Source organism: Salminus brasiliensis (genome assembly GCF_030463535.1).
Source record: "Salminus brasiliensis chromosome 20 unlocalized genomic scaffold, fSalBra1.hap2 SUPER_20_unloc_4, whole genome shotgun sequence".
In the NCBI taxonomy this organism is placed as follows: Eukaryota; Metazoa; Chordata; class Actinopteri; order Characiformes; family Bryconidae; genus Salminus; species Salminus brasiliensis.
Window position 1 is genome coordinate 75,001 of NW_027326639.1, and position 12,500 is coordinate 87,500.

General features: G+C 52.1%; 1 protein-coding gene across 1 annotated transcript in view; it reads right to left on the reverse strand.

The window, feature by feature from the left end:
• The window catches only part of LOC140548778 (pikachurin-like), a gene marked incomplete at its 5' end in the record, with an annotated part of 17,091 nt that overhangs the window by 606 nt on the left and 3,985 nt on the right, over positions 1 to 12,500 (reverse strand). The window contains 15 exon segments of the mRNA XM_072671932.1: positions 1,392 to 1,434; positions 1,880 to 2,105; positions 2,108 to 2,122; positions 2,447 to 2,572; positions 2,703 to 2,889; positions 4,928 to 5,072; positions 5,173 to 5,273; positions 5,455 to 5,555; positions 5,841 to 6,306; positions 7,403 to 7,515; positions 8,167 to 8,333; positions 8,519 to 8,654; positions 8,819 to 8,936; positions 11,309 to 11,335; positions 11,486 to 11,572. Coding sequence (XP_072528033.1) covers positions 1,392 to 1,434; positions 1,880 to 2,105; positions 2,108 to 2,122; positions 2,447 to 2,572; positions 2,703 to 2,889; positions 4,928 to 5,072; positions 5,173 to 5,273; positions 5,455 to 5,555; positions 5,841 to 6,306; positions 7,403 to 7,515; positions 8,167 to 8,333; positions 8,519 to 8,654; positions 8,819 to 8,936; positions 11,309 to 11,335; positions 11,486 to 11,572 — 2,058 coding nt within the window.

Here is a 12,500-nt window from a genome sequence, read left to right on the forward strand (position 1 = left end):
GTCATAGCTCTCATTTCCACTCCAGCTCTGAGGCAGCGATCTGACAGGGGCCAAACATCTCCACCTCCTCCATCCAAAAGTACTGGATGGAGCTCCTCCACCATCACTCCAGAGAACACAGCTCCTCAATGCTGGGGGGCTTTATACCCCTCTAGCCCACGCCTGGCATTAGGCAGCATGGAGCCAATAGCTTCATGTTGGTCCTATTCTATTGGCAGTACTTCCTCTCTACAGGGTCTAGACCAGCTGTGTGTGTGTAAAGGTTCAGCTCCACTGAAAGAATCATCTCAGAGTGTGGATGTGGGAAAGCTGAGGGTGTCTGTAAACTTGTGGCCAGTGTGTTCAGTACCTTCTGAACGGCTCAGTGAAAGCTCGGAGGCTCCAGCGCTGCTCCTGTTCTGTCGTAATCAGGAACTCCACCGATGTGGAGCGGAGAGCTGCACTTAATCTGAGTGAACGCCCCCTGTTCTCACACACACGCGCGCGCACGCACACACACACACACACACACACACACACACACACACACACACACACACACACACACATAAACACACAAACACACACACATACACACACACACACATAAACACACACACACACACACAAACACACGCACACATAAACACGCACACACACATACACACACACACACACGCACACACACACACACACACACACACACACACACATAAACACACGCGCACACACACACACACACATAAACACACAAACACACACACACAAACACACGCACACACACACACACACATACACATAAACACACAAACACACGCACACATAAACACACAAACACACACACACAAACACACACACACACACACAAACACACACATACATACATACATACACACACACACACACACACACACATACATACCCACAGGCACGCACACACATACACACATACATACATACACACACACATACATACACATACACACACGCACATACACATACATACCCAGACACACACATACACACAGGCACGCACACACACATACATACACACACACACATGCACACAATACACACACGCATATTACAGTACTGTTTTATTGTACATAACTATAACTCACTCACTCAAACCACACACACGCACGCACGCACACACACACACACACACACACACACACACACACACGCACGCACGCACACACGCATATTACTGTACTGTTTTATTGTACATAAATATAACTCACTCAAACCACACACACACACGCACGCACACACACACACACACACACACACACACACACACACACACACACACACACACAGTGTATAAAGTGTTCGTCTGACCTCGGCACTGCCCTCTACTGGCCGCTGCTCGTCCACCTGCAGGATTCCGTTCTTTGCCGTGCGGACACACGCAGCTCATGCCACACATTCATACTGACCGGCTCCTCACTCCTGAAGATCACACACACACACACACACACACACATTCATTTGAATAGGCACACACTGTCATGCAGAAACCTTGCATCTCCACAACAGCTGAGCTGCAGCAGAGCCGCCCAGGCAGCTGAAACAGAATCCAGTCTGAGCCTCCCTTATAATACTACAGCCCCCCCAACACCCCCCACTCCCCACCACAGAGCAGCTGGACACACCTGGGCAGTGACCAGTGTACAGAGGAACCCTCCCACCTCACCCAGTCAGCTAGTGAACGTGGCCACACTGAAGCACAGGTGGAGACGCTGCGGGACACCTCCCCTCATCACCTGCTGCTGCTCCGTCTCTCGGTGTTAGGTGGCTGAGCACGGTACACTGTACACACTGCATGGACCAAAAGTATGTGGACGCCTGCTCCTCCAGCGTTCCTCCTGAAATAACAAGCCCCAGACCGACTCACCTGATGATGGCGGGTCCGGAGCCGCAGTCGAAACGGAACTCCACGTACCCCCCCGCCAGGTTGATGGACAGGAAGTCCTGGCTGGCCGCATCGTCGCTGTAGAGCAGCGTGCCGTCCTGATTGGTCGGCTGGAAGATGATCTCAAACTCCATGAAGGACAGGTAGGTCTGAGAGGACTGAGGCCAGGGGGCGCTAGCGTACGACTGCAGGCTTTCATTAAATTGAGCAGGGTCAGCAGAAAGCCTGGTACACACACCACACAGTAAACATCAGTATGAGTGTGTGTGTGTGGTTGGTGTGGCGCAACAGATAACACACCACCTACCATTGTGTTACAACAACACCATGTGGGAGACCAGGGTTCGATTCCCGGTCTGGGTGACTGTGCTGTGCTACACCAATAAGAGTCCTTGGACAAGACTCCTAACACTACACTGGCCCACATCTGTAATACGGGTTACCTTGTAAGTCGCTCTGGATAAGAGCGTCTGCTAAATGCCACAAATGTAAATGTAAATGTAAATGTGTGTGTGTGTGGGGGGGGGGGGGTGTGTGTGTGAGACTCACTCTCCTCACAGTGGACCCCTCTGTAGCCCAGTGGACAGAGGCAGATGTAGCTGTCGGCTCGAGTGGGGAAACACACTCCACCATGAGCACAGGTGACGTCATCACACACACTGTTACTGCATTCACCTGGAACACACACACACACACACTTAAACATCTACATAGACCCATGCATATAGACACAATTAGCATATACCGAAACACTGTGTGCGTGTGTGTGTGTGTGTGTGTGTGTGTGTGGGCACGTTTTCCTTACCAATGTCTGCTCCGCTGAGGCGTTCCTCGGGCCAGGGTCGGAGGTCAGTGGGTTTTTCCGTGATTGACAGGCTCTGGACACACCCCTGAAAGCCACGATTGGTCCCCACAGCTCTCACAAGCCAATAAGCACTGGGAGCTCCGCCCACATACAGGGGAGTCCGGAACGTTACCTTACTGTACTGACCCTAAAAACACACAGCATACCTGTGAGTGACCGTGCAGGTGTGTTAGTACAGGTGATGGTGATGGTACAGGTGTGTGATGGTACAGGTGTGTGATGGTACAGGTGTGTATTAGTACAGCTGTGTGATGGTACAGGTGTATATTAGTACAGCTGTGTGGTGGTACAGGTGTGTGATGGTAGCAAGTGTGTGGTGGTATAGGTGTGTATTAGTACAGGTGTGTGATGGTACAGGTGTGTATAGTACAGGTGTGTGTTAGTACAGGTGATGGTGATGGTACAGGTGTGTGATGGTACAGGTGTGTGATGGTACAGGTGTGTATTAGTACAGCTGTGTGATGGTACAGGTGTGTATTAGTACAGCTGTGTGGTGGTACAGGTGTGTGATGTACAGGTGTGTGGTGGTATAGGTGTGTATTAGTACAGGTGTGTGATGGTACAGGTGTGTATTAGTACAGGTGTGTATTAGTACAGCTGTGTGGTGGTACAGGTGTGTGATGGTACAGGTGTGTGGTGGTATAGGTGTGTATTAGTACAGGTGTGTGATGGTACAGGTGTGTATTAGTACAGGTGTGTGTTAGTACAGGTGATGGTGATGGTACAGGTGTGTAATGGTACAGGTGTGTATTAGTACAGGTGTGTAATGGTACAGGTGTGTGATGGTACAGGTGTGTATTAGTACAGGTGTGTAATGGTACAGGTGTGTGATGGTACAGGTGTGTGATGGTACAGGTGTGTATAAGTACAGGTGTGTGATGGTACAGGTGTGTATTAGTACAGGTCGTGTAAAGTACAGGTGTGTGATGGTACAGGTGTGTGATGGTACAGGTGTGTGATGGTACAGGTGTGTATTAGTACAGGTGTGTATTAGTACAGGTGTGTGATGGTACAGGTGTGTATTAGTACAGGTGTGTGATGGTACAGGTGTGTATTAGTACAGGTGTGTATTAGTACAGGTGTGTAATGGTACAGGTGTGTATTAGTACAGGTGTGTGATGGTACAGGTGTGTATTAGTACCTGTGTGTAATGGTACAGGTGTGTATTAGTACAGGTGTGTGGTGGTATAGGTGGTGTATTAGTGCAGGTGTGTGATGGTACAGGTGTGTATTAGTGCAGGTGTGTGATGGTACAGGTGTGTATTAGTACAGGTGTGTGATGGTACAGGTGTGTATTAGTACCTGTGTGTAATGGTACAGGTGTGTATAAGTACAGGTGTGTGATGGTACAGGTGTGTGATGGTACAGGTGTGTATTAGTACAGGTGTGTATTAGTACAGGTGTGTGATGGTACAGGTGTGTATTAGTACAGGTGTGTGATGGTACAGGTGTGTATTAGTACAGGTGTGTGATGTACAGGTGTGTATTAGTGCAGGTGTGTGATGGTACAGGTGTGTATAAGTACAGGTGTGTGATGGTACAGGTGTGTATTAGTACAGGTGTGTAAAAGTACAGGTGTGTGATGGTACAGGTGTGTGATGGTACAGGTGTGTATTAGTACAGGTGTGTATTAGTACAGGTGTGTGATGGTACAGGTGTGTATTAGTACAGGTGTGTGATGGTACAGGTGTGTATTAGTACAGGTGTGTATTAGTACAGGTGTGTAATGGTACAGGTGTGTATTAGTACAGGTGTGTGATGGTACAGGTGTGTATTAGTACCTGTGTGTAATGGTACAGGTGTGTATTAGTACAGGTGTGTGGTGGTATAGGTGTGTATTAGTGCAGGTGTGTAATGGTACAGGTGTGTAATGGTACAGGTGTGTATTAGTACAGGTGTGTGGTGGTACAGGTGTGTAATGGTACAGGTGTGTATTAGTACAGGTGTGTGGTGGTACAGGTGTGTAATGGTACAGGTGTGTATTAGTACAGGTGTGTGGTGGTACAGGTGTGTATTAGTACAGGTGTGTGATGGTACAGGTGTGTATTAGTACAGGTGTGTAATGGTACAGGTGTGTATTAGTACAGGTGTGTATTAGTACAGGTGTGTGGTGGTACAGGTGTGTAATGGTACAGGTGTGTAATGGTACAGGTGTGTACGGGTACCTGTGAGCGTCCTGACACAGGTGTATCATTGTCCAGTCTCAGCCAGCCATTCAAGCCGTCTCTGAACAAAGTGACTGTGTGCCACTGGCCAATCACAATCAAGCTTTCACTGACGATCTGTGCCGCCCCCGTACCGCAGTTAAACCTGCACTCAAACACACCACAGCAACACAGAACATCACCATAGCAACACAGGATATACAGTAGTATAGAACAGTGAGAAGCTGCCCCCTGCTGGAGTATACCTGTAGTGCACTTTTCCCCGTATGATGGCAAGAGACATGAAATCCCCCCGGCCATGTTCGTTCTCCCCACAGTACAGCACCAGCCCGTCCTCAGAGTCCGCCTGACACACACGCACACACACACACACACACACACACACACACTACTGATACAGCCAGTACAGCACCACTACAGTACCGCATTTCTGCCACGTGTGTGTGTGTTCTACAAGTTAAGCCCCTGGTTGAGCATCACGAGCTCAGGGTGTGTGTGAGAGGCTCTGACCAGCTCAGGTGGGATACCTTGAACTCCAGAGTGATCTGGAAGCCCTGATAGGAGTTCTTCAGGGGTTCGAAGGTCATGTGAGAATATCCATAGAACTTTGGGAACTGGATGCTGACACCTGTGTGGAACAACACACCACCGTGACCACACACACACACACACACACACACACCTTTATCCAACCTTTCCCTTCACACACCAGCTTACAGGAGGAGGAGCATTCCTCCACGGGGTCACTGCCCCCAGAGAGAAGGTCCAGACTGTGCTAAACAAGCAGGACAGCAGGGGGACCCCCTGGGCTCTACTGCACCCTTCAGTGGTTTTAATGTTATGGCTGATCAGTATCTATACACACTTCTGATGACTGAGATCTCAGGGCTTGGTGTGTGGATCGGGTTCTCACCTTGTGAGCAGAGCTCCCCCTGGTGCCCGAGGGTGCAGTGGCAGCGCGAGCCCCCGCTGTCGTAGTCATTAATGCAGAAACTGTCGGGGGGGCAGACCGTGTCTTCACACGGAACGTCGTACACCCGCGGATCCGGCCCTGTCCACACCGTCGTCAAGGGGCCGGGAGTGGGCGGGGCTGGGGTGGAGGGGGCGGGGCTTGTCCTGGGAGGAGCAGTGGAGGTTGTAGGAGTGGACTGGGTAGTGGTCAGTGCTGTGGGCCCAGGTGTGGTGGTTAGGGTCCAGACTCTAATGGCTGAGGTGAAGTTGCTGCTGTCGGGGGCGGGTGTGTTCTGGGGGGCGGGTGTGTTCTGGGGGGCGGGTGGTGTTCTCATTCTGTAGATGACGTTTCCATTCCTGGGCGGTCCGGAGCGGGATCTGAGCTGGGCGCGCCGGTTGCTGGTCTTGACGGCAGGAAACGGCTTCAGCTGCAGGAATAGGGAAAATGAGGGGGCTTGTCCGGGCCGGCTGCTAGCTGTCCTCTATACTATAACCATCCCGTCTGATTAAACCAGTGGTCAGCCCAACTGCCCCAGCTGCACAACCGGCACTGTGTGGGGAAGACTGGTGGCCAGTGCACTGCACTAACTAACCTGTCTGCAGCCTCTGCCTGTCCATTTCAGTACAGTACAGTCATATAAGTGCTGAAGTGAACAGAATATCGGAATGGGATGGGATGGGATGGGATGGGATGGGATGTGATGTAATGGGATGGAATGTGATGTAATGGAATGTGATGGGATGGGGTGTAATGTAATGCAATGTGATGGGATGTAATGGGATGTAATGTGATGGGATGGGATGGGATGGGATGGGATGTGATGTGATGGGATGGGATGTGCTGTAATGTAATGTGATGGGATGTAATGGGATGTGGTGGGATGGGATGTGATGTAATGTAATGTAATGGGATGTAATGCAATGTGATGGGATGTGATGCAATGAAATGTAATGGGATGGGATGTAATGTGATGTAAATGTGATGGGATGTGATAGGATGGGATGTAATGGGATGTGATGGGATGGCATGGGATGTAATGTGATGTAAATGTGATGGGATGTGATAGGATGGGATGTAATGTAATGTGATGGGATGTAATGGGATGTAATGTGATGGGATGTAATGGGATGTGATGGGATGGCATGGGATGTGATGGGATGGCATGGGATGTAATGGGATGGGATGTAATGTTATGTAATGGGATGGGATGTAATGTGATGTGATTGGATGTAATGGGATGGGATGTGATGTAATGGGATGGGATGTAATGTGATGTAATGTAATGTTATGGGATGTAATGTGATGGGATGGGATGTAATGTGATGGGATGTGATGTAATGGGATGGGATGTAATGTAATGGGATGGGATGTAATGTGATGTGATGTAATGGGATGGGATGTAATGTAATGGGATGGGATGTAATGTGATGGGATGTGATGTAATGTGATGGGATGTAATGTGATGGGATGTGATGTAATGTGATGTAATGTGATGGGATGTGATGTAATGTGATGGGATGTACCTCCTCTATGAAGATGTCATAGTCAGAGTCGTCAATGTCAAAGCCATCCTCGTCTTTAGTGTGAGATTTTGTGAGGTAAAGCTCGTAATCTCCACTGCCCACATCGGCCGGACCTGAACGAGAGAGAGAGAGAATCACATTCAGTGAGTTATCTCCCCATCAGGAACCATCGAGAAGACCCCACTCTGAGTCAAGGTAGCGTGAAAGACCAGCAGAGCTTCCTGTGAGCGTCCCTGAGTTACTGCTGTATGAGAGATCGGGGGGGGCTTTGGTTCTTGTTGGATGCGCTGTGTTTTTTCCCTGAGTGTGAGCGCGAGTGTGAGCGCGAGTGTGAGCGCGAGTGTGAGCGCGAGACATCAGTCAGGATCAGGACATTAATAAAGGAGCTCAAACAGCAGAAAAGCTGCTCAATTGAGGTTCTAGAAGAACCCGGTTCTGTCTGGAAGACTGAGGATCAGAGCTGAAAGATCTCAGCCCTCTGATGAAGCTGCTGAAGGTTCTCAGAGGAAAGCGAGGGAAAGATCATCGTAAGTGTGTGAACCTCAGAAGACTGAGAGGGTGTGTGTTTAAAGGGGTCCTCTCGGTGGGGGTCTTATGGTCTCAGTCTGGTCAGATGGAGGTACTGAGGGCTAGGGGAAGGGGCCCAATACCTCTCCAACCCCAGCCAGCATGCGGGCAGGATCTGGCAACCTGCAGTCCATAACGGTAACACAAGCTCCAGCACTATAGAGGAATGTATGTGTGTGTGTGTGTGTGTGTGTTACCTAGTGTGCGGACCGGTGGGTTTATTGGACTCGGTGGGCTGACCCCATGTGTGTTTACAGCTCTGATGACGAACTGGTACTCTGTCTCTGGAATTAGACCTTTCAGAACCATGGATCTGGACTCCACTGGCTCCCGTATATACGTCCACTCTGTGTCCATTTCGGGCCTGTCACACACACACACACACACACACACACACACACACACACACACACACACATCAAAGCAAAGAATGCTTCGACCAGGCAAAGAACCTGGTTCTGAATAGAACGGTTATTTTGCTGGTTGGTGCTGGCAGCACCTCATTATCCCTCAGGGTCCGAGTCTAGGGTCGGGTCAGGGCTTTCCTACCTGATATAGGCCACCAGGAAGTGCAGCACAGGGGCACTGCCCTCACTCTCCCCATGTTGCCATGACAACGCCAACTCTGTATCTGACACAGCAGCCACTACGGGCTGGGTCGGGGGCGAGGGGGGCATACACTGTTCTGAGAGAGAGAGGGAGAGAGAGAGCTAAGGTCCAGAAGGACGGATGATCTGTAGCCCAACACAGTTCCTAGAGCTTAAGCTAATAATCAATAGGGGCCGGGACTGATGGATCAATATTAACTGATGGGATACACACTAGTGGCGTCCTCAGGCTGTGCCTTACCACGAGATGCAGTGCTGACGTCCCGGGGCATGCTGGGACGACCCTCCCCAGCCCAGCCGTACGCCCCAACGCTCACCCGGTAAGGCGTTGCTACCTTTAGCTTCCCAATTATCACCTCCTGAACAAACACCAACTCAGGACTGTCAGGACTGGATGAAGCGGGACAGCCGGGGTTGGATGAAGCGGGATCGTCAGGCTTGGATGAAGCTGGGTCGTCAGGGTTGGATGAAGCTGGACAGACGGGGTTGGATGAAGGGGGACAGATGGGGTTGGGTGAAGCGGGACAGACGGGGTTGGATGAAGCGGGATCGTCAGGCTTGGATGAAGCTGGATCGTCAGGGTTGGATGAAGCGGGACAGACGGGGTTGGATGAAGCGGGATCGTCGGGGTTGGATGAATCGGGGCAGACGGGGTTGGATGAAGCTGGGTCGTCAGGGTTGGATGAAGCAGGACAGACGGGGTTGGATGAAGCGGGACAGACGGGGTTGGATGAAGCGGGACAGACGGGGTTGGATGAATCGGGGCAGACGGGGTTGGATGAAGCTGGGTCGTCAGGGTTGGATGAAGCAGGACAGACGGGGTTGGATGAATCGGGGCAGACGGTGTTGGATGAAGCTGGGTCGTCAGGGTTGGATGAAGCTGGGTCGTCAGGGTTGGATGAAGCTGGACAGACGGGGTTGGATGAAGGGGGACAGATGGGGTTGGGTGAAGCGGGACAGACGGGGTTGGATGAAGCGGGATCGTCAGGCTTGGATGAAGCTGGATCGTCAGGGTTGGATGAAGCGGGACAGACGGGGTTGGATGAAGCGGGATCGTCGGGGTTGGATGAATCGGGGCAGACGGGGTTGGATGAAGCTGGGTCGTCAGGGTTGGATGAAGCTGGGTCGTCAGGGTTGGATGAAGCGGGACAGACGGGGTTGGATGAAGGGGGACAGATGGGGTTGGGTGAAGCGGGACAGACGGGGTTGGATGAAGCGGGATCGTCAGGCTTGGATGAAGCTGGATCGTCAGGGTTGGATGAAGCGGGACAGACGGGGATGGATGAAGCGGGATCGTCGGGGTTGGATGAAGCGGGATCGTCGGGGTTGGATGAATCGGGACAGACAGGGTTGGATGAAGCTGGGTCGTCAGGGTTGGATGAAGCGGGACAGACGGGGTTGGATGAAGCGGGATCGTCGGGGTTGGATGAATCGGGGCAGACGGGGTTGGATGAAGCTGGGTCGTCAGGGTTGGATGAAGCAGGACAGACGGGGTTGGATGAAGCGGGACAGACGGGGTTGGATGAAGCGGGACAGACGGGGTTGGATGAATCGGGGCAGACGGTGTTGGATGAAGCTGGGTCGTCAGGGTTGGATGAAGCTGGGTCGTCAGGGTTGGATGAAGCTGGACAGACGGGGTTGGATGAAGGGGGACAGATGGGGTTGGGTGAAGCGGGACAGACGGGGTTGGATGAAGCGGGATCGTCAGGCTTGGATGAAGCTGGATCGTCAGGGTTGGATGAAGCGGGACAGACGGGGTTGGATGAAGCGGGATCGTCGGGGTTGGATGAATCGGGGCAGACGGGGTTGGATGAAGCTGGGTCGTCAGGGTTGGATGAAGCTGGGTCGTCAGGGTTGGATGAAGCGGGACAGACGGGGTTGGATGAAGGGGGACAGATGGGGTTGGGTGAAGCGGGACAGACGGGGTTGGATGAAGCGGGATCGTCAGGCTTGGATGAAGCTGGATCGTCAGGGTTGGATGAAGCGGGATCGTCGGGGTTGGATGAATCGGGACAGACAGGGTTGGATGAAGCTGGGTCGTCAGGGTTGGATGAAGCGGGACAGACGGGGTTGGATGAAGCGGGATCGTCGGGGTTGGATGAATCGGGGCAGACGGGGTTGGATGAAGCTGGGTCGTCAGGGTTGGATGAAGCAGGACAGACGGGGTTGGATGAATCGGGGCAGACGGTGTTGGATGAAGCTGGGTCGTCAGGGTTGGATGAAGCTGGGTCGTCAGGGTTGGATGAAGCTGGACAGACGGGGTTGGATGAAGGGGGACAGATGGGGTTGGGTGAAGCGGGACAGACGGGGTTGGATGAAGCGGGATCGTCAGGCTTGGATGAAGCTGGATCGTCAGGGTTGGATGAAGCGGGACAGACGGGGTTGGATGAAGCGGGATCGTCGGGGTTGGATGAATCGGGGCAGACGGGGTTGGATGAAGCTGGGTCGTCAGGGTTGGATGAAGCTGGGTCGTCAGGGTTGGATGAAGCGGGACAGACGGGGTTGGATGAAGGGGGACAGATGGGGTTGGGTGAAGCGGGACAGACGGGGTTGGATGAAGCGGGATCGTCAGGCTTGGATGAAGCTGGATCGTCAGGGTTGGATGAAGCGGGACAGACGGGGATGGATGAAGCGGGATCGTCGGGGTTGGATGAATCGGGACAGACAGGGTTGGATGAAGCCGGGTCGTCAGGGTTGGATGAAGCGGGACAGAGAGAATGTCTTCACTTACGAAATTTGCTTGTCCATCAAACTGTCCCTGAAAGACAGAAATAATCATTTCAATACACCTCCAATAAAACCCACTACAGTAGACTCCTCCACCAGCTCCTCTGTGTGGAGCTCTCAGAGGTTCTACATGCAGTAACAGAGCGATGCTGCAGACACAGAGCGGACAGGGTGGACGTACAGTAGTGAGCATGTCCAGACTCAGAGGAACGTCCAGAGTCACAGGTGAGCTAATGGAGTGGCCAGTCCTCATCTCTGTATAGAACACCTGGGGAGCAATCACACACATACATGTTGGTGTTAATGAGGTTTGGGTAGCAGTCAGTAGGTGATGGGGTTAGAGTAGTAGTCAGTAGGTGATGGGGTTTGGGTAGCAGTCAGTAGGTGATGGGGTTTGGGTAGCAGTCAGTAGGTGATGGGGTCTGGGTAGCGGTCAGTAGGTGATGGGGTTAGAGTAGTAGTCAGTAGGTGATGGGGTTTGGGTAGCAGTCAGTAGGTGATGGGGTTTGGGTAGCGGTCAGTAGGTGATGAGGTCTGGGTAGCGGTCAGTAGGTGATGGGGTTAGAGTAGTAGTCAGTAGGTGATGGGGTTTGGGTAGCAGTCAGTAGGTGATGGGGTCTGGGTAGCGGTCAGTAGGTGATGGGGTTAGAGTAGTAGTCAGTAGGTGATGGGGTTTGGGTAGCAGTCAGTAGGTGATGGGGTCTGGGTAGCGGTCAGTAGGTGATGGGGTCTGGGTAGCAGTCAGTAGGTGATGGGGTTTGGGTAGCGGTCAGTAGGTGATGGGGTTAGAGTAGTAGTCAGTAGGTGATGGGGTTTGGGTAGCAGTCAGTAGGTGATGGGGTTTGGGTAGCGGTCAGTAGGTGATGGGGTTAGAGTAGTAGTCAGTAGGTGATGGGGTTTGGGTAGCAGTCAGTAGGTGATGGGGTTTGGGTAGCGGTCAGTAGGTGATGGGGTCTGGGTAGCGGTCAGTAGGTGATGGGGTTAGAGTAGTAGTCAGTAGGTGATAGGGTTTGGGTAGCAGTCAGTAGGTGATGGGGTTTGGGTAGCGGTCAGTAGGTGATGGGGTTTCATAGCGGTCAGTAGGTGATGGGGTTTGGTAGCAGTCAGAAAGTGATGGGGTTTGGGTAGCAGTCAGAAAGTGATGGGGTTTGGGTAGCAGTCAGTAGGTGATGGGGTTTGGTAGCAGTCAGTAGGTG